The sequence below is a fragment of the Equus przewalskii genome, chromosome 1 (assembly GCF_037783145.1).
Source record: "Equus przewalskii isolate Varuska chromosome 1, EquPr2, whole genome shotgun sequence".
NCBI classification, from domain to species: domain Eukaryota; kingdom Metazoa; phylum Chordata; class Mammalia; order Perissodactyla; family Equidae; genus Equus; species Equus przewalskii.
The window spans coordinates 157221456-157247865 of NC_091831.1; the positions used below are offsets into that span (position 1 = coordinate 157221456).

Sequence of the window (26410 nt, forward strand, 5' to 3'; positions counted from 1 at the left end):
GTGTATATCAAGGGATTGTCTGCCTCTTTCGGTGTCATCCCCACTCCATCCCCATCCGTTCTCTGTCAGGTTCCAGGATCCAAGAACTCTTGCCTGTAGAACTTTGCTTTTCTCGCCATCTGGGTCTGGATTTAAACCCCGATAGGTTCTCCCAAATCCTGTAACCTCCAGGTCAGCAGTGTTGCTTGCTGGGTCGACCCTGTTTCCGTTCTTTAGGAAGCAGCTCAGACACAGGCTCAGTTTTATTCTAGGGTTGCACGATATAAGGTTTCAAATTTTCTACTTTCAAATCTTTCACGGGAACGGGGTTGGAGACAGATGGTTCGGGGGGTCTCCTCCTGACTTCTTAGCCCTCTTCTGTCATAGGCTTCCCTACCGGAAACCCTGGCCTGAGGACTGGAATGGGTGCAGATATGAAATACTTGATGCCCCCTTGGGGGCAGGAGGGGGCGCGAGAAAGGATCCAGGCCCGGGAAGATCTCGGATTAGGTTTGCAGCCAAGCCTGGGGCGATTGAAACAGTGTGTGTCACCTTGGAGATAGGACTGGCCTGCGTGCTCGGCTGCCATTGGCTGGGGGCCTCCGGGCTGGGGATAAGCCAGCGCCGAGGGGACAGCGCGCTAAGTGTGCGGCCCTGACAGGCGGCGGCAGCTCAGCTCAGCGGAGCAGATCGCGGCAGCGAAGGGCGGGCTTGTCTAGAGAACGTCGGCGGTTCCATGGAAACCCAGTGAGGCGGGCACCAGGCTGGGGGAACCCTGGCGGCCCCTGGGGAGGGGAAATGGCTGTCACCAAGACCTGGAAACCCGGCTGTGGGCCCTGAGGGAGCCGGGAAAGGGAGAGGGCGCCCTTGAGCTGCTGCGAGGCCTAGCAAGGAACCCGGGGTCAGGGTCAAGGCTCAGAGCAGTGGGGCAGCCGGCGCCGGCAGGGACGCAGGCGGGAATGGAGCCAGGGTGGCGCCAGTGGAGCAGGAAGGGGACAGGTTGGTAGAGTGTAGTGTACTCCGAAAAGAAGCCAGTGTGTTTTTGTGTGAGTTGGGGGTGTAAGTCTAGAGGGGGGCATACCCCCATCCCCCAATATAGGGCGAAAATCTTCCCACTGCACGTGCTCTTCACAGATTCCCATTCTAGAGACCAGGTAAAGCCACGAGGTAGTTTTGGGGCCCAAATCTAGAGTTCCTCCTTCAGAGGAGAGATTGCTCAGGTCCCTTGCCAACACCTCCCTTCCCGCCAAATTGGAGGTCCAATTGAGTTGGGGACAGAGTCTCCAAGGAGAGAAGGAAACCCTTATTCCATGACCCGGGCACCAGACCCTGCCCACTTGCCCGACTCCCCTCTTACCTTTGAAAACCTTTTTCTCTGCTTTGGTCCCGGAAATGCCACTCCAAGTCTCTAGTGTTAGGCATCGCAATGGCTTTTGGATGCTCAGGGCCCCAGGTTGTCCTCAGGGCACTAATGGCCAATGAAGAAGTCCTATGGCTGTGGCTAGAAATGCTAGGTGACTATGGCTTCACACTTCCTTCATTTCCTTTGCACCTCTTGGGGATGCTGTTTGATTTACTTCTTACTGTTTGATGGTTTCTCTTCTCCATCGTCCTGTGGTCCCGGCTCTGTTTTTCCTGCCCCTGTCCCTTACTCAGCTACTTCCTGAGGGAAGCCTGGTGTATTGTGGACTGATTTGGTTTCAAAGGCTCTGCTTTTGAAGGAAAGAATTTCCTCTGGAGGCTTGGTTAGCTGTGTTCATGGGTGTGAGAGAATTGGACTGGAATTGTGAGAAAAATTCTAGATAGATTCTTGGGATGTATGGGTTCTGGATGAGTGTATGTCCTTAAGTCTCTGAAAGGCAAAGACCCTTGGTGAAGAGAAGAGAAGATGGGAGACGGCAGGGAGAAGAATAGAGACAAGGGGGAAAATGGGAGCAGCTTCAAGTGCTGGGGGCCTGAACCAATGATTTATGGAGTCATGGATCATTGGAGCTTGTTAGCAAGTTTTTAATTCATTTTCAAATTGAACCTCTAAGATAGGCGGTACTGATTACATTCCCTTTGTTTATAGCTGAGGAAAGTATTTGAAGCATGAGTTATTTGCCTAAAAAGACAAAATTGGGACTCAAGTCCAAGTTGAGCTCTCCTTACCTCTAGACCAGAAATTCCTAAACCTAGTTTTTGAATCAGAATTAACTGAGGCACTTTTGTAAAAAATACAGATTCTGGAGTCTTTCTCCAGAATTATGAATCCGGAGGGGTGGGCTCCAGAATCCATTTTTAACAAGCTGCTGTGAGAAATCTGTGCAGTTGGTTCTGCTCCAGTGCTGAAAACCAGAGTGTGAATGGAATCTGCTTTTTTGTGGGGTAGCTTGTCTTGTCCAGGCTTGAATTACCCCTGGCAATTCCATATGACAGGGCTCTGTGTGTGTCTGGGGATCCCGCAAAGAAGGGTCCAATTGAACTGACATGTAGACCTCCACTAGGAGTGTTCCTATGGCTCTCTTTGTCAATCAAAAAATTTAGCCCTTAGTATTTGTCTGAGGGAAGAGCTAGAGGGTGTCAGTCCAGAAGGAAATTGGATTTATTCCTTCCCCTCAGGTTAGTTAGTCTTAATTACGTTTTGAGTGTTCTGAGCAGGCAGGTATGGTACTAAGAAGGGTGGTAGTAGGAAGGTCTTAGTCCCTTTCTGAGTGTACTCCTGGGCCTGCCTCCTCAGGCCCTGCACTTTTGTTGTTGTTGAGTTCATAATAGTTTACATCATTGTAAAATTTCAGTTGTGCATATTTACTTATCTATCACTGTATGAGTGCTCCCCTTCACCCCCTGTTCCCTCCCCCAGGCCCCTTCCCCTGGTAACCATTGAACTGTTTTCTTTGTCCATGTGTTTTTTTATCTTCCACATATGAGTGAAATCATATGATGTTTTTCTTTCTCAGTCTGACATATTTCGCTTAACATAATACCCTCCAGGTCCATCCATGTTGTTGTGAATAGGACGATTTTGTCTTTTTTATGGCGGAGTAGTATTCCATTCTATATATATATGTGCCACAACTTCTTTATTCAGTCATTGGTCAGTGGGTACTTGGGTTGCTTCCATGTTTTTGCTATTGTGAATGGTGCTACAATGAACATAGGGGTTCATAAGTCTCTTTGGATTATTGATTTCAAGTTCTTTGGATAGATACCCAGTAGTGGGAAACTTAGGTCATGTGGTATTTCTATTTTTAATTTCCATATTCTTTTCCATAGTGGCTGCACCAGATTGTATTCCTGCCAGCAGTGAATGAGGGTCCCCTTTTCTCCACAACGTCCCCAACCTTTTGTTTGTTTGTTTGTTTGTTTGTTTTAGTGATTATAGCCATCTTATCAGGTGTAAGGTGATATCTTAGTGTAGTTTTGATTTACATTTCCCTGATGATTACTGATGTTGAACATGTTTCCATGTGCCTATTGGCCATCTGTAGATCTTCTTTTGAAAAATGTGTGTTCATATCCTCTGCCCATTTTTTGGTCAAGCTGGGTTTTTTTTGTTGTTCAGTTCTGTGAGTTCCTTATATATTATGGAGATTATCACCTTGTCGGATATATGATTTGCAAGTATTTTTTCCCACTTGGTGGATTGTCTTTTTGTTTTGATTCTAGTTTCCTTTGCCTTGCTGAAGGTATTTAGTCTGATGAAGTTCCACTTGTTTATTTTTTCCTTTGTTTCCCTTGTCTGAGAAGACATTGTATTTGAAAAGATCCTTTTAAGAGTGATGCCAAAGAATGTGCTACCTATATTTTCTTCCAGAAGTTTTATGGTTTCAAGTCTTACCTTCAAGTCTTTGATCTGTTTTGAGTTTATTTTTGTGCATGGTGTGAGATAATGGTGTACTTTCATTCTTCTGCATGTGGCTGTCCAATTTTCCCAACACCACTTATTGAAGAGACTATCTTTTCTCCATTGTATGTTCTTAGCACCTTTGTGGAAGATTAGCTGTCTGTAGTGTGTGGTTTATTTCTGGACTTTCAATTCTGTTCCATTGATCTATGTGTATGTTTTTGTACCAGCACCATGCTGTTTTGATTACTATGGTTTTGTAGTACATTTTGAAGTCTGGGGTTGCGATGCTTACAGCTTTGTTCTTTTTTCTCAGGATTTCTTTAGCTATTCTGGGTCTTTAGTTGCCCTATACGAATTTTAGAATTCTTTGCCCTATTTCTGTGGATAGTGTCATTGGGATTCTGATTGGGATTGCATTAAATCTGTAGATTGCTTTGGTAGTATGGACATTTTAATTATGTTTATTCTTCTGATCCATGTGCATTTAACATCCTTCCATTTCTTTATGTCGTCATTGATTTCTTCCAATGATGTCTTATAGTTTTCATTGTATAAGTCCTTCACCTCCTTGGTTAAATTTATTCCAGATATTTTGTTCTTTTTGTTGTGATTGTAAATGGAATTGTATTCGTGAGTTCTCTTCCTGTTGGTTCCTTATTAGAGTATAGAAATGCAACTGAGTTTTGCAAGTTGATTTTGTACCTGCAACTTTACTGTGGTTGTTGATTATTTCTAATGGTTTTCCAATTGGTTCTTTAGGGTTTTCTATATATAAGACCATATTGTCAGCAAACAGCAAGAATTTCACTTCTTCATTTCCTATTTGCATTCATTTTTTATTCTTTCTATTGCCTAATTTCTTTGGCCAAAACCTCCAGCACAATATTAAATAAGAATGGTGATAGTGGGTACCCTTGACTTGTTCCTGTTCTCAGAGGGAAGGTGTTCAGTTTTTCCCCATTGAATATGATGTTGGCTGTGGGTTTGTCATATACGGCCTTTATTATGTTGAGGTAATTTCCTTCTATCCTCATTTTGTTAAGAGATTTTTTTTTTTTATCATAAATGGCCATTGGATCTTATCAAATGCTTTCTCTGCATCTATTGAGACGATCATGTGGTTCTTTTTTTTTTTATTGAGTTAATGATAGGTTACAAGCTTGTGAAATTTCAGTTGTACATTAATGTTTGTCATTTGTGTTGTAGGTGCACCACTTCACCCTTTGTGCCCACCCCCCACCCCACCTTTCCCCTGGTATCCACTAAACTGTTCTCTTAGTCCACATTTTTTTTATTATTTTTATTTTTATTTATTTATTTATTTTTTATTAATGTTATGATAGATTACAGCCTTGTGAGATTTCAGTTGTACATTTTCGTTAGTCATGTTGTGGGTACACCACTTCCCCCTCTGTGCCCTCCCACCACCCCCCCTTTCCCTGGTAACCACCGATCAGATCTCCTAATCAATATACTAACTTCCACCTATGAGTGGAGTCATATTAGTCGTCTTCTCGCTGGCTTATTTCACTTAACATAATTCCCTCAAGGTCCATCCACGTTATTGCAATTGGAATAATTTTGTCCTTTTTTACAGCTGAGTAGTATTCCATTGTATAAATGTACCACATCTTCTTTATCCATTCATCTGTTGTTGGGCACTTAGGTTGCTTCCATGTCTTGGCTATTGTAAATAATGCTGCAATGAACATTGGGGTACATAGGACTTTTGGGATTGCTGACTTCAAGCTCTTTGGATAGATAACCAGTAGTGGGATGGCTGGATCATATGGTAGTTCTAATTTTAATTTTTTGAGGAATCTCCATACTGTTTTCCATAGTGGCTGCACCAGTTTGCATTCCCACCAGCACTGTATGAGGGTTCCTTTTTCTCCACAACCTCTCCAACATTTGTTACTACTAGTTTTAGACATTTTTGTCATTCTAATGGGTGTAAGGTGATATCTTAGTGTAGTTTTGATTTGCATTTCCATGATGATCAGCGATGATGAGCATCTTTTCATGTGCCTATTGGCCATCCGTATGTCTTCTTTGGAGAAATGTCTGTTCATGTCTCCAGCCCATTTTTTGATTGGGTTGTTTGATTTTTTTGTTGTTGAGTTGTGAGAGTTCTTTATATATTATGGATATTAAGCCTTTGTCACATATATGACTTGCAAATATTTTTTCCCGGTTAGTGGGCTGTTTTTTTGTTTCAGTACTGTTTTCATTTGCCTTGTAGAGGCTCTTTAGTCTGATGAAGTCCCATTTGTTTATTCTTTCTATTGTTTCCCTTCTCTGAGAAGACATGGTGTCCGAAAAGATCCTTTTAATACTGATGTCAAAGAGTGTACTGCCTACGTTTTCTTCCAGAAGCCTTATGGTTTCAGGTCTCACCTTTAGGTCTTTGATCCATTTTGAGTTTATTTTGGTGAATGGTGAAAAGGAATGGTCAATTTTCATTCTTTTACATGTGGCTTTCCAGTTTTCCCAGCACCATTTGTTGAAAAGACTTCCTTTTCTCCATTGTATGCCCTCAGCTCCTTTGTCAAAGATAAGCTGTCCATAGATGTGTGGTTTTATTTCTGGGCTTTCAATTCTGTTCCATTGATCTGTGCACCTGTTTTTGTACCAGTACCATGCTGTTTTGATTACTGTAGCTTTGTAGTATGTTTTGAAGTCAGGGATTGTGATGCCTCCCGTTTTGTTCTTTTTTCTCAGGATTGCTTTAGAAATTCGGGGTCTTTTGTTGCCCCATATGAATTTTAGGATTCTTTGTTCTAATTCTGTAAAGAATGTCATTGGGATTCTGATTGGGATGGTGTTGAATCTGTAGATTGCTTTAGGTAGAACGGACATTTTAACTATGTTTATTCTTCCAATCCATGTACATGGAATGTCTTTCCATCTCCTTATGTCATCATCCAATTCTCTCAGAAAGGCCTTGTAATTTTCATTATGTAGGTCCTTCACTTCCTTAGCTAAATTTACCCTGAGGTATTTTATTCTTTTTGTTGCGATCGTGAATGGTATTGTGTTCTTGAGTTCTTTTTCTGTTAGTTCGTTATTAGAATATAGAAATGCTACTGATTTATGCAAATTGATTTTGTACCCTGCAACTTTTCTGTAGTTGTTGATTACTTCTAAGAGTTTTCCAATGGATTCTTTGGGGTTTTCTATATATAAGATCATGTCGTCTGCAAACAGCGAGAGTTTCACTTCTTCCCTCCCTGTTTGGATTCCTTTTATTCCTTTTTCTTGCCTGATTGCTCTGGCCAGGACCTCCAGTACTATGTTAAATAAGAGTGGTGATAGAGGGCATCCTTGTCTCATTCCTGTTTACAGGGGGATGGCGTTCCATTTTTGCCCCTTGAGTATGATGTTGGCTATGGGTTTGTCATACATGGCCTTTATTATGTTGAGGTAGTTTCCTTCTATGCCCATTTTGTTCAGAGTTTTTATCATAAATGGCCGTTGGATCTAGTCAAATGCCTTCTCTGCATCTACTGAGATGATCATGTGGTTTTTATTCCTCAGTTTGTTGATGTGGTGTATCATGTTGATTGATTTGCAGATGTTGAACCATCCCTGTGTCCCTGGTATGAATCCCACCTGATCCTGATGTATGATCCTTTTGATGAATTGCTGAATTCTGGTTGCCAAAATTTTGTTTAGAATTTTTGCATCTATGTTCATCAGTGATAATGGCCTGTAGTTCTCTTTTTTCGTGGTGTCCTTGTCAGGTTTTGGTATGAGCATGATGTTGGCCTCATAGAATGTGTTAGGAAGTGTTCCATCCTCCCTAATTTTTTGGAATAGCTTGAAAAGGATAGGTATTAAATCCTCTCTGAAAGTTTGGTAGAATTCCCCAGGAAAGCCATCTGGTCCTGGGGTTTTATTCTTTGGGATGTTTTTGATTGCTGTTTCAATCTCTTTCCTTGTGATTGGTCTGTTCAAATTGTCTGCTTCTTCTTGAGTGAGCTTTGGGAGATTGTAGGAGTCCAAGAATTTATCCATTTCCTCTATCCATTCTGTGGACATATAGTTTTTTGTAGTATTCTCTTATAATCTGTTGTATTTCTGCAGAGTCTGTTGTTATTTCTCCTCGCTCATTTCTGATTTTGTTTATTTGAGCTTTCTCCCTTTTTTTCTTTGTAGGTCTGGCTAGGGGTTTGTCAATTTTATTTATCTTCTCAAAGAACCAGCTCTTTGTGTCATTGATCCTTTCAACTGCCTTTTTCGTTTCAATAGTATTTATTTCTGCTCTGATTTTTATTATTTCTCTCCTTCTGCTGACTTTGGGCTTTATTTGTTCTTTTTTCTCTAGTTCAGTTAGGTGTAGTTTAAGATTGCTTATTTGGGATTTTTTCTTGTTTGTTAAGATGTGCCTGTATTGCGAGGAATTTTCCTCTTAATACAGCTTTTGCTGTATCCCGTATGAGTTGGTATGGCATGTTATCATTTTCATTTGTTTCCAGGTATTTTTTGATTTCCTCAATGATCCATTGCTTGTTCAGTAGTGTGTTATTTAGTCTCCACATCTTTGTGACTTTCTCAGCTTTTTTCTTATAATTAATTTCTAGCCTTATAGCATCATGATCGGAGAAGATGCTTGTTATTATTTCAATTTTTTTAAATTTGTAGAGGCTTGCCTTGTTTCCCCACATATGGTCTATCCTTGAGAATGTTCCGTGTGCACTTGAGAAGAATGTGTATCCAGCTGTTTTAGGATGAAGTGATCTATATATGTCTAGTAAGTCCTATTGTTTTAGTTTTTCATTTAGCTCCACTAGTTCCTTGTTGATTTTCTGTCTGGATGATCTGTCCATTGATGTGAGTGGGGTGTTGAGGTCCCCTACTATTATTGTGTTGTTTTTAACATCTTCCTTTAGGTCTGTTAATAGTTGCTTTATGAATCTTGGTGCTCCTGTATTGGGTGCATAGATATTTATATGCGTTATTTCTTCTTGATGAAGTGTCCCTTTGATCATTATATATTGTCCCTCTGTGTCTCTCTTTACCTGTCTTATTTTGAAATCCACTTGGTCTGATATAAGAATTGCAACACCTGCCTTTTTTTGCTTGCTATTAGCTTGAAGTATGGTCCTCCACCCCTTCACTCTGAGCCTGTGTTTGTCCTTGGGGCTGAGGTGTGTTTCCTGGAGGCAACAAATTGTTGGATCGTGTTCTTTAATCCATTTTGCCACTCTGTGTCTTTTTATTGGAGAGTTCAATCCGTTTACATTGACAGTGATTATTAATGTGTGTGGACTTAATGCTGTCAATCTGTCGCTCATTATCTTGTTTTCCTGCGTTTCTTTTCCTGTGTGCTTTAGCCTACCCATTTAATACTGCAATTTCTTATGCTGGGTTTCTTAGATTTTTACTTATTTATGTTTTGTGGCTCTGTTCTCTTTTTTAGTTTAATGGCTACTCTGAAGTTTGTATTTAGAATCTCATGTATAATATAGTCTATTTTCTGGTGGTCTCTTACTTACTTGGCCTATACTGATTTAGACCCTTTGCTCTTCCCCTCCTAAATAATTATTTTCATTTCTTATTCCAACTCCTGTTATGAATTTGTAGTTAAGAATGATAAGATCATCCTTGCTTTGGTAGTTTCCTTACCTTTACCCTAATGCTATAGTTGAATACTTGCTATCCTGTTCTGGTTCTATCCATCGGTCTCCCTAGTCTGTGGTTTGTGACCCCTTTCTCCCTGTTTTCTTTTTTCAGGTATGAGAGCCTTCTTGAGGATTTCTTGTAGTGGAGGGCTTTTAGTTACAAATTCCCTTAACTTTTGTTTGTCTGGAAAAGATTTAATTTCTCCCTCATATCTGAAGGAAATTCTTGCTGGATAGAGTATTCTTGGCTGAAGATTTTTATCTTTTAAAGCTTTGAGTATGTCACTCTATTCTCTCCTAGCTTGTAAGGTTTCTGTAGAGAAATCCACTGAATGTCTGATAGGAGCTCCTTTGTAGGTAATTCTCTTCTTTCTTGCTTCCCTGAGTATTCTTTCTTTGTCTTTTCTTCTTGCCATTTGTACTACTATCTGCCTTGCAGTAGGTCTTTTTACATTGACAAATTTAGGATATCTGAAAGCTTCCTCTACACACATTTCTCCATCAATCCCTAGATTTGGGAAGTTCTCTCTATAATTTCATTAAGCACACTTTCTGCTCCATTTTCCTTTTCCACGTTCTCGGGAATTCCTATGATCCTTAAGTTCTTACTCATTGAATCCACTATCTCTCGGAGATTTTCTTCTTAGTTCTCTTTCTTCCCCTGTCTGGAGCCATTCAGCCTGTCTATCTTCAATTATGTTAAGTTGCTCTTCTATGGTGTCTACACGGGTATTCAGGGAATCAGTATTCTGTTTTATCTGGTCCATTGTGTTTTTCATCTCAAGTAATTCTGTTTGATTCTTCTTTATAATTTCAATCTCTTTTGTGAAGTAACTCCAGAACTCATTGGCTTATTTCTCTATCTTTCTCTCTACCTCATTGAGTTTCTTGATTATAGCTGCTCTGAACTCATTATCACTTAGTTTACCTAATTCCAAGTCCTCAGGACTTAATTCTATGTTTTTATTGTTTTCCTTCTGGTCTGGGGCTTTTATAAATTGCTGGATGGTAGAGGAGCGGTTTTTTCGCATAGTGATAGAATTCGGTTGCAGTTACCGCCTGTCGCCAGTAGATGGCGATTCGAGAGCAGCGTGTTCTGAGCTCTCTGCCTTCGGGCAAGATGGCGGTGCCCAGTGCGCTTTTCCGTGAGGGAGGGGCTGCTTTTCTCACGCGCAGATCTGGATTCAGATCAGTTCTGTTCTCTGGTCTCCTGAGGCCCTGGGTTTATGGGGTCCTCACGCACGGAAGCTTTCCACTGTCAGCGGGTTTCCACTGAACCAGCGGCAGGAGTCCTCGATGATCCCCCAGTCGCGCGGCCGTTCCCCCGCTCCTTCCCGACCCACGCAGCAGGGATCGCAGACTCTAGGGGAAGGAGCGACGTTCTCTCCTACCCCATTCCAGCTCCTCCGAGGCTGTCAGCAAGGTCTCTGTTCTCCGCCTTCTTGGTATTGTAGGTCTCTAACGTGTTGGCATTAGATTTATTCTCTGAAATTCAGTTTTTCCAATCCTTTGTTGTATTTTGGAGGGGAGAGAATCCCGGGTCAGCTCACCCCACCATTTTGCTCCGCCCCTCTCCCGATCATGTGGTTCTTATTCCTCATTTTGTTAATATGGTGTATCATATTGATTGATTTGTAGGTGTTGAGCCATCCCTGTGTCCCTGGTATAAATCCCGCTTGATCATGGTCTATGATCTTTTTGATGTATTGCTGCATTTGGGTTGCCAATATTTTGTTGAGGATTCTTGCATCTATGTTCATCAGCAATATTGGCCTGTAGTTTTCCTTTTTTGTGCTGTCCTTATCAGGCTTTGGTATCAGTGATTTTGGCCTTGTAGAATGTGTTAGGAAGCATTTTTTGGAATAGCTTGAGAAGGAAAGGTATTAAATCCTCTTTGATTGTTTGGTAGAATTCTCCAGGGAAGCCATCTGGTCCTGGACTTTTATTTTTTGGCATGTTTTTGATTACTGTTTCAATCTCTTTACTTGTGATTGGTCTATTCGGATTCTCTGTTTCTTCCTGATTCAGCTTTGAGAGGTTGTAAGAGTCTAAGAATTTATCCATTTCTTCTAGATTGTCCAATTTGTTGCATATAGCTTTTCGTAGTATTCTCTTATAATACTTTGTATTTCTGTGGTATCCATTGTAATTTCTCCTCTTTCATTTCTAATTTCGTTTATCTGAGCTCTCTCTCTTTTTTTCTTTGTAAGTCTCGCTGGGGGTTTTTCAATTTTGTTTATCTTCTCAATGAACCAGTTCTTTGTTTCATTGATCCTTTCTACTGCCTTTTTTGTTTCAATTGCATTTATTTCTGCTCTGATGTTTATAATTTCCCTCCTTCTGCTGATTTGGGGTTTTGTTTGTTCTTCTTTTTCTAATTCAGTTAGGTGTAGTTTGAGATTGCTTACTTGGGATTTTTCTTGTTTATTAAGGTGACCCTGTATTGTGATTAATTTCCCTCTTAGTACCACTTTTGCTGCATCCCATATGAGTTGGTATGATATGTTTTCATTTTCATTTGTCTTCAGATAGTTTTTGATTTCTCCTTAATTTCTTCAATGATCCATTGATTGTTCAGTAGCATGTTGTTTAGGCTCCACATCTTTATCCCTTTCTCAGCTTTTATCTTGTGGTTAATTTCTAGCTTCATAGTATTGTGGTTGGAAAAGATGCTTGTTCTTATTTCCATCTTGTTAAATTTATTGAAGCTTGCCTTGTTTCCCAACATATGGTCTATGCTTTAGAATGTTCCCTGTGCACTTGAGAAGAATGTATATTCTGTTGTTTTTAGATGGAGTATTCTATATACATCTATTAAGTCCATCTGTTCTAGTTTTTCACTTAATTCTACTGTTTCCTTGTTGACTTTCTGCTGTCCATTGACATGAGTGGAGTGTTGAGGTCCCCTACTATTACTGTGTTATTGTTAATGACTCCTTTAGGTTTGTTAATAGTTGCTTAATGTACTTTGGTGCTCCTGTGTTTGGTGCATGGGTATTTATAAGTGTTATGTCTTCTTGGTGGAGTGTCCCTTTGATCATTATATACTGTCCCTCTTTGTCTTTCTTTACCTGTCTTATCTTGAAGTCTACTTTGTCAGCTATAAGTATTATAACACCAGCTTTCTTTTGTTTGTCATTAGCTTGGAGTATCATCTTCCAACTCTTCACTCTGAGCCCATGTTTGTCATTGGAGCTAAGATGTGTTTCCTGGAGGCAGCATATTGTTGTGTCTTGTTTTTTAATCCATCTCACCACTTGGTGTCTTTTTATTGGGGAATTCAGTTCATTTACATTTAAAGTGATTATTGATAAATGAGGGCTTAATGCTGCTACTTTATTGCTCATTTTCTGGTTCTCCTGCATTTCCTTTGTTTCTTATTCCTTGTATTTCAGACTACCAATTCAGTCATGTGGTTTTTTATGCTAGATTTCTTAGTGTTCTGCTTATTTATTCTTTGTGTCTCTGTTCTGTTTTTTTGTTTAGTGGTTAACATGAGATTTGTATGCAAAATCTCGTAGATATGCTAGACCATTTTCTGATGACCTCTTTTTTCCTTATACTAAACCAATTCAGTCCCTTTCCTCATCCCCTCCTATGTTGCTTTTGTCACATCTTATTCCACCTTGTGTTGTGAGCTTGTGGTTAAAATCACAAGATTATCTTTGTTTTTGGTGTTTTCCTTCCCTTTATCTTTAATGTTATCTTGAATATTTACTAACCTGTTCTGATGGATAGCTACAATTTACTGATTTTGTCTACCTATGTATCTCCTTACTCTGGGCTTTGTAACCCCTTTCTTCCCTCTCTTTTTGCAGGTATGAGGGCCTTCTTGATGATTTCTTGTGTGTGTGTGTGTGGGGGGGTCTTGTGGCTATGAACTCCCTTAGCTTTTGTTTGTCTGGGGAAGCTTGTATTTCTTCTTCATATCTGAAGGATATTTTCGCTGGATAGAGTTTTTGGCTGAAACTTTCCATCTTTCAAATATTTGAATACATCATTCCACTCTCTCCTAGCCTGTGAGGTTTCTGCTGAGAAATCTGCTGAAAGCCCAGTAAGGGTTCCTTTGTAAGTTATTGTTTTCTGCCTTGCTGCCCTTAGTATTTTTTCTTTGTCATTGACTTTGCCAGCTTGACTACTATATGCCTTGCAGTAGGTCTTTTTACATTGACATAGTTAGGAGATCTCAGTCTCTTCCACGTAGATTTCTATCTCCTTCCCCAGGGAAATTCTCTGCCATTATTTCTTTGAACAAGCTTTCTGCTCCATTTTCCTTCTCTTCTCCTTCTTGTATACCTATAATTCTTATGTTGCATTTCCTAATTGAGTCGAATATTTCTTGGAGACTTTCTTCATTTCTTTTTAATCTTAGTTCTCTCTCCTCCTCCATCTAGAGCAATTCTATATTTCTGTCCTCAATGTTGCTTATTCATTCCTCCATGATATCAACTCTAGCATTCACGGAATCCATATTTTATTGTATCTCATCCATTGTGTCTTATTTTTTTTTGAGGAAGTTTAGCCCTGAGCTAACATCTGCTGCCAATCCTCCTCTTTTCTCTGAGGAAGACTGGCCCTGAGCTAACATCTGTGCCCATCTTCCTCTACTTTATATGTGGGACGCCTACCACAGCATGGCTTGCCAAGCAGTGCCATGTATGCACCCGGGATCCAAACCGGTGAACCCCGGGCCACTGAAGCAGAACATGTGCACTTAACAGTTGTGCCACTGGGCCAGCCCCTCATTGGTTGTGTTTTTCATCTCCGATATTTCGGATTATTTCTTCTTTATACTTTCAATCTCTTTTGCAAAGTAGCTCCTGAACTCATTGAATTGTCTGTGCATTCTCTTTTAACTTGAGTTTTTTAATGATAGCTATTTTGAATTTTCTGTCACTTAGATTATATATTTCTGTCTCTTCAGGATTGTTGTCTGGGTACTTGTCATTTTTCTTCTGGTCTGGATATTTAATGTATTTTTTCATACTGTTAAACAACATGGCTTTGTTCTTCTGCATTGTGGTATTATTTGATTGCCATTTCCACCTATTGCCACTGGGTGGAGGTCAAGAGCTGCATATTCTGAGCCTTCTCGTTTCTGCTGGGATGGCAGGTGCTGGACTCAGGTGCTGGGCAGAGGGGAGGGGTGTTTTCTTTCTTCTGCATACTCTCTGGGGCTTCTTGCTCTGCCCTTGCTATCTGCTCTCCTAGGAGGTTGACTTGATGAAGTCACTCCCATGATGGCTAGTTAACTCTGTAGGGGGTTTTCCCCTGGACTGTGAGGGACCTTGGGGATCTATGATGTTCCCATGAAAGGGTGCCCCAAGCCTCTTTCCTCTCTTTGGCCATGCACAATCCCTGGATCACTGTCCTTTGGTGAGGGAGTGAAGCTTTCTCTTATCCCATTCCACCTTCTGACATATGGCTGCATGGGTGTCTCAGATGTCTTTTATACTGTGTGGATGTCCTTTGTTGGAATATGAATGTTGTTTTCATGGTATTATAGAGGGAAAGTTCACCAGGAGAGCTCACTCTGTCATGATGCTGTCATCACTCGTTAGGCCCAGCACTTTTACCCTCCTTGATTTGGTTATTTCACTGTTTTTCTTTGTAGGCTCGATGATCCCTTCCTCTAAATCTTTGTAATAAGGAGAGCTATTAAACCTGCCAGTGGTAGCAGAACTGGAGTTGGGGCTGGTGGTGGAGACATAGAAATCATTAACTTTTGCCAGGAATGAGGAGTGCATTTCATGTCAGAATTTTAGCAAATCTGACTCAGAAAGAGGAGTGAGTGGGTGGGTGAGCTTAATGTGGCATCTCCTCTGGGGCAGTTCTTTGGCCAGCTACTCTGTCCCCTGTCACCTTGGTACATCTCCCAGCCTCTGTACACTGAGGGTCATTACTCTGTGACACCCTTGGGATGGGAGCGAAACTCACCTTGATTTTCCCTTTCTCCTAGGTTCACATATGAAGATTATCAGACCACCGCACAGTGGCTTCTGTCCCACACCAAGCACCACCCTCAAGTGGCGGTGATCTGCGGTTCTGGGTTAGGAGGTCTGACTAATCAGTTAACTCAGGCCCAGAGCTTTGACTACAGTGAGATACCAAACTTTCCCCGGAGTACAGGTACTGGCCAGGGGAGGGAGGGATGGCACTGGGGGATGTTGATGGGATTCTGATGGAAGGGCAATGCTTCCATGCCTGGACCTGGTTATCCTCTATGGCATTTGACTGGAGACAACTGTTGTGATGGAGGAGAAAAGACCACAGGAATCAGAATGACTTTAGAAGGAAAGTTCCGTGTTAGGAATTTCAGAATAAACACATATGTCTTTGTTGGGATACTATATGATGACGTGTTTCCTAGGCTTGAATAATTCAGAGCTCCTTAAAGCTCTTCAACACCTCGCCCAATGCTCCCCCATATACCATGGTCACCACAGAGTCACACACACACCCCTCTCTCATTTCTTTCAGTCTGCAGCATTAATGGAAAAATAAGTACCTGTAACCACCCAGGACAAGATCAGGCCATCCCTGTTCTGTGTCTTCCTGCCATTCCCAATCTCCCAGCGCTAGCTCCAGTCTTAGGATAAGGTACATGCTGGTGCACAGCAACAAATGAGCAGGCTGCCATGTTCTTGCAGACAAATACACAGAAAATATGTGAATACACAGGACCTGATTCACACTGACCTTTGGAGGGGGGAAGAAGCAGATGTCCACTGTGCACAATGGAGCTCTGAGGGATTGGAGGATAGTGTATCCAGCATCCTAATAGCAGCCAGAAATTTCTAAGGCTAAGGCTTAGAAAGGGCCAGGTGAAATAGGGACAAAGATAGTTTGTTTGGTTTACTGATTAATTTCTCAGAACACTAACTTCTCTTGGCTTACTTATAAATTTTTTAACTTCCTACCTTCTTTTCCCTGGAGGGTTATGACTTTTCACAGATATTTTTGAAGTCTTTTGCAGCAAGACTGGGGGACTAGAGTGGGAAGTTGGAATGGGGGATGGAGAAGGAAAAATTAAAAAGAGAGAGGAAGGGCAAAGTTTTCTAAGGGAGATAGTAGTGGCATTGGCTCTACCTGCCACTCATACCCCCAGTGAGAAGGGGATTGCACTTAATGATAAGTGGATTAATTTTTAAATTTTATCAACCTGTTTTTTATACTCCACTTGAGTTTTCAATCTCTATCACTTCTGCTCTTTTACTGGTATTTTTTTTTTTTAAATAAGCTCCTATATCTTTGTGTCTCCATCAACTCTTCCGCTTAGTTTTGGTCCCTCTCTCAGACCATCCATGCTCTAAGGAATACGTTGGCCATGTCCATTAGAGGTGACATGCCAAATAAGGGAAATGGTAATCATGGTTATGAGGTCTGGGTGGGAGTTATCTTTGCACTCCCATCCCCTGCTGCCCCATCCTGGGCATGTGCTCCCACAAGACTGTTTTGTGGGTCTAATGGAGGAGACTTGTATGGATCCAAACTCTGCCCATTTCCCCTTGTTCGGTAGCCTCTTTAGAAAGCTAGAATATGCCTTGAGTTCCCTGTCAGGAGTGAGGAAGCATATAGTTAGGGTAATAAGTAAGAATGTACACTTTGAGAATTTTGAAAATTTGGAAAAGAGTTCTATAATTACTGCATTCACTGTATTCATTGTTACCCCTTTATTCTATTTTTCACTCCTATTCTCTCACATTATAGCTTTCTCATTCTTTTGAAATTTCTTTAAAAAGCTTTCCCGGGGCCGGCCCCATGGCTGAGTGGTTAAGTTTGCATGCTCCACTTTAGCAGCCCAGCATTTCACCAGTTTGAATCCTGGGCACAGACATGGCACCGCTCATCAAGCCATGCTGAGGGCGGCATCCCACATGCCACAACCAGAAGGACCCACTACTAAAAATACACAACTATGTACCCAGGGGCTTTGGGGAGAAAAAGGAAAAATAAAATCTTTTTTTTTTTTTTTGAGGAAGATTAGCCCTGAGCTAACTCCTGCCAATCCTCCTCTTTTTGCTGAGGAAGACCGGCGATGCACTAACATCCGTGCTCATCTTTCTCCACTTTATATGTGGGACGCCTGCCACATCATGGCTTGCCAAGCGGTGCCATGTCCGCACCTGGGATCCAAAGAGGCAAAGCCCGGGCTGCCAAAGCAGAACGTGCAAACTTAACCACTGTGCCACCGGGCCAGTCCCCCCCAAAATAAAATCTTTAAATAAAGAAAAAAAGCCTTCCCTTCCTTGGAGGTATATGAATATTGAACATCCTTACCTCCATAGCTCCTAATCTCAGGATGTATTTATATAATTTTTTGTCAATTTATGATTAATTTCTGTCTCCTCTACTCGACTTAAACTTTCTGAAAGCAGAGATGATAACGTCTTCTTTTGCTTCATTATGACCTCATGTTGAGCACAATGAGTTGCCTCACGGTAGGTGTTCATGGATATGTGTTGTATGAAGGCATCATCCCATTCGTTTCCCTTTCTTGTTTATATACAGTGCCAGGCCATGCTGGTCGACTGGTGTTTGGGTTCCTGAACGGCAAAGCCTGTGTGATGATGCAGGGCAGGTTCCACATGTATGAAGGCTACCCGCTCTGGAAGGTGAATCAGGGGCATCAGCCTAGATGAATCTGGAAGAAGGGAGAGAGCCGTCTCTCCTATTCTATTACCTAGCTACCTGGTCTAGGTAATTTTTGGTCCCCTCCTTTCTCTTTCATGACGTAGATCATGCAGGTCTGTGTGGGTGGATTGGCGAAATTTTAAAGAACAGTTTATGATCTTTTATCTTTTGCATTGAAGGTGACCTTCCCAGTGAGGGTTTTCCATCTTCTAGGTGTGGACACCCTTGTGGTCACCAATGCAGCTGGAGGGCTCAATTCCAGCTTTGAGGCTGGAGATATCATGCTGATCCGCGATCACATCAACCTGCCTGGTTTCTCTGGTCAGAACCCTCTCATAGGTCCCAATGATGAAAGGTACAGATCTTGCTCCTTTGGTTATAGATGGATGGGTTGTAAGGAGTTGCCTGGAACTTAAGAGAAATCTCATTGTATTCCATTAATCTGAGATAATCCAACCTGTGCCCTAGGTTTGGAGTTCGTTTCCCTGCCATGTCTGATGCCTACGACCGGGATATAAGGCAGAAGGCTCACATTGCCTGGAAACAAATGGGGGAGAAGAGAGAGCTACAGGAAGGCACTTACGTGATGGTGGCAGGCCCCAACTTTGAGACTGTGGCCGAGTGTCGTCTGCTGCAGAAGCTGGGGGCGGATGCTGTTGGTGAGCAGGGGCATGTGGCTCTAGGCTTGAAGAGGGAGGGATCTGGTAGAATAAGGATGGCAAGAAGTACGAGATTGTAGAGCTGATGGTGGATTGAGAGAGGATCTGACTTAAAGGAAGATTGAATGAAATTGACTCCTGGAAAGATACTAAGGTAGTGAGGTTTGGTGTGTTGTCCCATCAAACCTCCCCACCCAGCATCAAGGGCTTTAACAGCTGTAATGCTTCTAACTTATCCAGGATTTGATAACTGTTTCTAAGGATTATTCTCACAAATATCATCATAGCCACCTTCTGTACCTTGGCTAGAAGACAGAACTGCATGATTAAAACTGACTTCAAAATTGCCATAGACAAGGGCTGGCTCCATTGCCTAGTGGTTTAGATCAGTGCTCTCCACTTCAGCGGCCCAGGTAGGCCCCTACACATTCGTTGACAGCCATGACATTGCAGTAACCCAAATACAAAATAGAAGAAGATTGGCATGAATGTTAGTTCAGGGCAAATCTTCTTCAAGCAAAAAAGAGGAAGATTGGCAACAGATGTTAGCTTAGGGTGAATCTTCCTCAGCAAAAAGAAACAAACGATATTTTGTCACAGACAGATACAGAAATAAAGTATTGCAATGGTAATATTTATAAGAAAAGTGTAAGGCCCTCTGAGGCTCCACTCCTTTAAACAGTACAGAACAACCTAAGCTCAACTCTAATTTAGCTGTTTCTTTGGATTTTTTTTGAGATGTTAAATTGTCAGTGAGGTGATGAATAGCGGTTAGGCCAAAGGATGAGGAAAAGAGTCACTTGAGGATCCTGAGAGTTGGTGTCCCTCTTTCTCCCCATCAGGCTCGAGCACAGTTCCAGAAGTTATAGTTGCAAGGCACTGTGGACTTCGAGTCTTTGGCTTCTCCCTCATCACTAACAAGGTCGTTATGGATTATGAAAGCCTGGAGAAGGCCAATCACGAGGAAGTCCTAGAGGCCGGGAGACAGGCGGCACAGAAACTGGAAAAGTTTGTCTCCATCCTTATGGCTGGCATTCCACAGCCTGGCTGTGCCAATTAACCGGGCCTGGAGTGGTCTGGCTTCTCCCTTATGGGATCTAGGTAGCTGCTACCTGCTTTGGCCCCTTGGTGGGTCGTGTGCCTCAGCCCTTAGGTAGTAGCAGACAAGAAAGGAAGAACCACATCCTTCTCCTCCCCACTTTCCCATCAGAACTTTCTGGTGCCAATTCTTCTTTTGCTCCATTGTTTTCTAAACAGTTCTTGTCCAAGAGTTGGAGCACAAGGCCTACCATGTATCCATGGATATCCCCAGGATGTGACTTAGGCCATTGAACTTGCTACAGTAGCTTCTCTAGTGTCTTGAGATGATGCTCTCACATTCCTGAGAGCTCAGTTCTGAGTCCCCTAAAGCAGTAGATAATACACAAAGGCCAGCCTTATGTCTCTTGGACTTTAATGCTTTCATCCTTTGAGAATACAGAAAAAGATAAAATAATTTCTTCACTTTTGTGCAATTTGTTGTAAGGCTGTGTCACAGGCCAAGGGGAGTATGAAAGGCCTTGAGACCACATATCTTGTGTGACTATCTGCTTCTCAGAGAAGTAGCTAAGCACTGAGATGAGGTTGTATGTGAATGCAGGAAAGAGGAAGGAAAGGCAAAGTGATGACAGGATAAAGTATCTTAGATGAGATGAGGATGGAAGGGCTAGCTTCTGGCAGATGAAGGCCTCTTCCGTCACATGAGTCTGCTCTGTCCCTTGCCTTATGATCACCTCCTGTCTACTTTCTCATCAATATCAGCCCCCATTAACTAGTCTTGAAACTGAGGATGAAAGACTTCAAATTTCCCTGGATTCAGATGAAACCTGTACCCACAAGGTTAACATGGGAAACAGAGTAACCAAAGTTTCTGAGCTTGCCTGGAAGAATACCAGGAGGACCACTGATAAGACAGTAGCTTCCTGACAGCCCTCCACCTGACTAAGCCTCATGCAGGAGCATTGAGAAGCTATAATGACCGATTGTAAGCTTCACATGTCGTAGACTAAAGATCCACCACAGGCAACACGTGGAACCCTTTGGAATTTGGACAGGTCTCCTGTGAAGACGTATGAAGGACAGCTGCCCCTACGCAGAGGACTCTTAGTACTTCAGCCCCCCAAGGCCATATGTTCCCCTCATCTTATTCTCAAGATACGCTTTGGAAAAACTGTTTAAACTGCATATTGGCAAGCTGATCTGTAACTGGTAGAAAGAATAGCTTGTTAGTAGAAAATTTGTGTCCTCTGCTCAAACTGTTCCCTCTGTCCGAGATAAGAAAGGCACTGAGGTTTTCTTAGGTTGCTCAGGAATGTTGCATTCAGGAGATCTGCTACGGTGAGGCACCCAACTTTCTGTGGTCATCCATCGCCTGACATTTCTGAGCCCCCTCCCCAACTCCATTTGCTTTATATAAGTCATTTCCAAATCAGCTCCCTTTTAAGACGGGTGTTTTTTAGGATGATAGTCAGCTCTCTGCCAATTTGCTAGTTTATCGCTTATTAAAGTTCTTTCTCTACCATCGCCTGCTTGACCTTTTATCTCGGGGAGTGTAGATCGAGCCCTTGCTCTGTATCAATCTCAGCTTCTGTTCATAGTCGCCACTTCCTTGTTAGGCCTTCATTATATTTCCTCTTGATTTCCTTCTCTTTGCTACTCGACATGTCACCAGCCACGGACTCTAACCCACTTCCCTTGTCTTGCCTAAAGTCTAACCTTTTTTTGTGTTTGACCTAATTCTCTTGTCTTTTTGAAAGCTACTGATATTCCCTTCTCTAATGACTTTGGAGTCTTGAGCTTTGTGGTTTCAGCTATGCTCCAGGAAGAAGCTCTAAGTGCCAACAGCCCTAGACCCATCCACTCTGAACCAGTCCAGACCTCAACCACAAGAATGACAACTGTGCAGACAGAGAATTGTACTAAAATAAACTGCCCTCATTAACATCCTAAATTCTCCTCCTCTGGGAGGGGCGAAGTAGCGCTTTTTAGATCATGCTATTTATATAAAAGCGTGATTTCAGGGGCTGGCCCTTTGGCCGAGTGGTTAAGTTTGTGCCCTCTGCTTTGGCGGACCAGGGTTTTACTGGTTCGGATCCTAGGCGAGGACATGGCATCTCTCATCAAGCCATTCTGAGGTAGCGTCCCACATAGCAGAGCCAGAAAGACTTACAACTAGAATATACAACTATGTACCGGGGGGCTTTGGGGAGAAGAAAAGAAAAACAAAGAAGATTGGCAACAGATGTTAGCTCAGGTGTCAATCTATAAAAACAAAACAAAACACAGAAAGCATGATTCCAAACCATGCGTGTGCAAACGTATGCCCACCTCTACATGTGATGATGAAACTTCCCCTTTGAATATTCATTCCTTACCCCAAATAAAGGCACCCACCTCCCTTTGCTAGGGGAGCCATAGCTTTGTGAAATTATTCCCAAAGTTCTCCATTTGCTTTGCTGCAAGCTGCAAATTTTCTGCCTTGTGTGACAACTCCTTTTGGTGTAGTTTGGGTAACACACCAAGAAGGGGACTCAGGTTTGGTCTGGTAACAAATTGGTGAACCAGATGGGACCCAGTCCCTCTGAGGCTCTATTTTTCCAACCATGTTGCTTATGCTACTGGAGGTTGAGGGGTGAGCCTGCCGGGGACTTGCTTCTTGGTGTTGGTGCTGTTGGTTTGACGTCACTTCCCCATTAGGAGACTCAGTGGCCACAGTGAGCATTTTGCTCAGAGGATCTCTCAATGGATGTAAGTGGCGCCAACCCCGTAGTACAAAGATAAGTTATTTCTTTAAGTTGTCTCACAAAGTCAGGTTGCCTGATCCTTGGGTTAAAGGGTGCCCTAGCCTTGGGTTCGAGTCCCAAAGTTCACTTCTTGGAGTCTGGGTTTTGGGTTCAGATCCCCTCTGGAGGTAGCCTGGCTCAGGGGAGTGAGAGTCCCTGGCTGGTTGGAAGGATTACATGACCGACCACTGGAAGAGCTGATGCTTGGCTCTGGCAGAGGAGCAATCCCTGTTGACTAGTTATTGAGCAGTGAGGGCTTGAGGCCCATTTGAGTTTGTCACTGCTGGGGCTTGATGAACTTCTTACAGCCCTGTTGTGTTTGTGTTGTGAAAGCTACAAGGGGTGGGTTCCAGTCCTCCCTGGGAGCCACTGAGTCTTTATGTTTCTGTAGTGTCTGTAACAGAAGGAGCTGATCCCCTGTGGCTGGAGTTAATTCTCTCAGAAGTTACAGAGTCCATCTCTGAGTCTTGTTTTGCAGTTGTGGAAAAAGGCAGGGTTCGGTCCCCGCGGGCTGAGTTCAGAATGTTTGTGATCTGTGTGGGTGCTGGTCAGCCATGCCAAACAGAGGCTTTGCCTTAAAGTGACAGAATATTTATCATGGTTTCTTTCTCTGTTTCCTTAGCAAACTGGCTCTAGGCCTCTCAGATCTCTCTCTGTTCCTCAGTTTCTTTACAAGCGGTCATTGGGGAAAACTCAACGCCCCCCTGTTTTTCTTTCCCTCACACTTTCTGCTAGAGAATTTCCATTGACCTCTCCCAGATTTCCTCCTAAAATCTGCTTGGGGTAATTTAGTCTCCTTAGTCATCCACCCTCAGGAGGTAGCTTTTGCTTTTGGTGGTGAAAGAAATTAGGTTTGGGCATATGAAAAGACATCTTTGGTAAGTAACAGAACTCGTGCACGGCAGTGCCAAGGTACTTGGCTTCTGAGCACTTGGTCTGATTTTTCTGTAGTGGATAATGGATCTGGCAGGCTTTTGTTTTTGTCCTTGCGTTACGCTTTTCCAACAAACTGGCTGGAAGTGATGGACTTTCTGTAAAATGATTACATCTGTTTTGCCTAATTATATTTTAAATTATATTTTTGGGATTATGAGAGCATATAAATCCACCCTTCAGACAATGTTAATTAAACACGCTAAAAGAGATTTAACTTTAAAATGGCCCAAAGGGGACAATTTCAGTTTACCCAAACTGGTCTATTTACATATGTAATTGTAAAAAGAGTGGCTATAAAAAAAAATTAAACAACCAATGGGAAGACTATTTTAGTTTTTGAGACTTCTAAACTTGGTCAGAAATCCCATGCTGCCTCTTTAAGAAAAAATAATTAAATAAGCAAACACACTAGTGAAATGAAACCAAGTCTGCTGCTCCTCCTTCCTCTCTTTCTGAGCTCACCAACTTCAACTTCCCCAAAATTTCAGATCTAAAGTCAAGCAAGTGAAAATAAGTCAACTTTTAAAATATCTTACAATGACAGTGGCCATTTTGGGGAACCGTTGTTTCAGATACATCCACCTTAAGGGTGACCCTTGGGAAAAAAAGAAGAGGATTCAAAACCTCTCACAGTGGAATGCATTCTTTGATGAATATACGGAAGCTTCTAAAAGATAACATGACTTTAAAAACAGCTGTAAAAAGGATCCTTACAGCAAAATACAGAGAAAAAAATCATCGAATGAAAATCTTTAGCCATCTAAACAGGTCCCAATTTGGATCCAGATTCTTTTGAGTTTTGTCCCTAAAGCATGGTCCAATTTTAAAGGTTTTTATTTGTGTTTGTCTACATGTCATTGTATGTGTGTCTGGATGACATAATTTTTAAAGAGAGTTCTATTTAATGGACTTAAAATAAGGGCTTATGTAAATTTTTTCTAAAGGTAATAAAAACTAGCCCAGATGTCTTTCAAGTTAGCATGATGTAAAGTGATCGCTAGTAAATAAAACTTGTTTAAGTTTGTTGGTTTAATTGAAACAGACATGTCCTCAGAGATATCAACATTGGATATGATGTAAACATACAGCCTTTATAAGTCAAATAAACTCTTATTATCTCTGTTAGAAAATTTGTTGGTAAAAATAATAACTTAAAATAGCTGATTTGGTCTGATGTCTCATGAAGTTTTTATAGACAATCTAAATAATTGTTGGAAACAGGTAAACTAAATAGATACAAAAAAGATAAATCACAAAAGGTAAAAGTTTTGGGGAGAACTGTTTAAAAATAATTATGTATTCTGACATATGTACTTAAAACACTTCAAGTTAACGGCTAACTGCTTGGTGTCACAGAAGGAAATCATGTTAAATGGTCATGTCCTGTATGACTCTATTTACATAACATTTGTATAACGTGGAAAACATAATAGCAGTTGCCAGTGGTTAGGATGATGGCGATAGGGATACAAGTCTGACTGTAAAGAGAAACCACAGCGGGGATCTTTGTGGTGATGAAATAGTTCTGTATCTTGATTGCAGTGGTGGTTACATGAATCTACTAGAAATAAAATGACACAGAACTACATAGACACACACACACACAAACACACTATACCAATGTCAATGTACTATAGTTAAGTACAATGTAACCACTGGGGAAAACCAGGTGAAGGGTACATGGTGTGGGCCCTCAGTGTATTGTCTTTGTGAATTCCTATACATCAATAAATATTTCAAAATAAAGACCTTTGTTAAAAGTGTTAATTCTCATTACAGAAGTTTTGCATAATGGTATAGAGAAACACATACAAGACCCTCACTGAGACTGTTATTTACATTTTGGTGCATATCCTTGAGGTGTTCTCCCACCCCATCCAACCCTGTGTTGATGTTAAGTTCAACATGTCCATGAAAATGACAAGTAGAGATGTCAAATGGCAGCTGAATATAGTGAATAGGCGTTTAGAGTTCAGAAGAGTCTGAGCTGGAGATCTAAATTTGGGAGACATCAACGTATGACTAGGTATGTGAGTCATGAGGCTGGATGAGAGTTTTTAGTTTACTCTAATGCTTGCCTGAAGGCTCTGCCTTAAATTATAGGCCAGAATTTGTGTCTTCAATAAAGAAGGACAGTCTCAGAACCTCGTAAAACAGACTGTACCAGAAACTTCCAGCTATTGACACTTTCCATCACTTAGACAACTTTCGTACCAAACCGGAGGACGGAGTCAAGATTTACACAACTCTTTTTAGTCAAAAAACAGACAGCTTCATTGGACTGTTAACTCAAGATCCACCAGAACAAGAATTAGTTGTGTAGGACAAATGAACTGATAAGGGAATTCTGTGGTTATTTATTTGCAATATTGTTTTAATGTTCTATCTTAGTGTTGATGTTGTTTGAATGCCCAATTCTGAATATTTAAAGAAGGCTTTTTATTTCTTCTTAAAGTTGCTATAATCCATAACAAATTACTAGATTCTGCTTTTTTAATTTTATTTATTTATTTATTTATTTATTTATTTATTTATTTCAAAGATTGGCACCTGGGCTAACAACTGTCGCCAATCTTTTTTTTTTTCTGCTTTGTCTCCCCAAACCCCCCGTGTACACAGTTATATATCTTAGCTGCAGGTCCCTCTAGTTGTGGGATGTGGGACGCCGCCTCAACGTGGCCTGATAAGTGGTGCCATGTCTGCGCCCAGGAACCAAACCCTGGGCCGCTGCAGCGGAGCGCATGAACTTCACCACTCGGCCACGGAGCTGGCCCCAGATTCTGCTTTTTTAAACTGAAATAAACCTTTATAGGTGATATCTGATTCTCACTGACCCACATACTCAGTCAAGAATTCAGAAATTCTTACCAAGCCCCCTTACTTTTCATGGCAGTATATTACTTGCTTAGGTTCAGTAAGAGTTTGTCT

General features: G+C 41.6%; 2 protein-coding genes across 2 annotated transcripts in view; both read left to right on the forward strand.

Moving 5' to 3' along the window:
• The first annotated feature begins 590 nt into the window (after positions 1-590).
• On the forward strand, positions 591-25228 carry LOC103565264 (purine nucleoside phosphorylase-like). Its single transcript, XM_070584793.1, has 6 exons — positions 591-726; positions 15392-15561; positions 17944-18047; positions 18246-18421; positions 18535-18725; positions 19568-25228. Exons 1-6 carry the CDS (start codon positions 716-718, stop codon positions 19783-19785), a joined length of 870 nt encoding a protein of 289 aa, XP_070440894.1. The 5' UTR covers positions 591-715; the 3' UTR covers positions 19786-25228.
• The window catches only part of LOC103565260 (purine nucleoside phosphorylase), a 57803-nt gene continuing 32093 nt past the window's right edge, over positions 701-26410 (forward strand). The window contains exon 1 of the mRNA XM_070584772.1: positions 701-726. Coding sequence (XP_070440873.1) covers positions 716-726 — 11 coding nt within the window. The 5' untranslated portion in view covers positions 701-715. The remainder of the gene's footprint in view (positions 727-26410) is intronic.

Coding starts and splice junctions, on each gene's coding strand:
- LOC103565264 (XM_070584793.1), top strand. Junction 15,562..17,943: donor AAACTTTCCCCGGAGTACAG/GTACTGGCCAGG, acceptor GTTTATATACAG/TGCCAGGCCATGCTGGTCGA. Junction 18,422..18,534: donor ATAGGTCCCAATGATGAAAG/GTACAGATCTTG, acceptor CCTGTGCCCTAG/GTTTGGAGTTCGTTTCCCTG.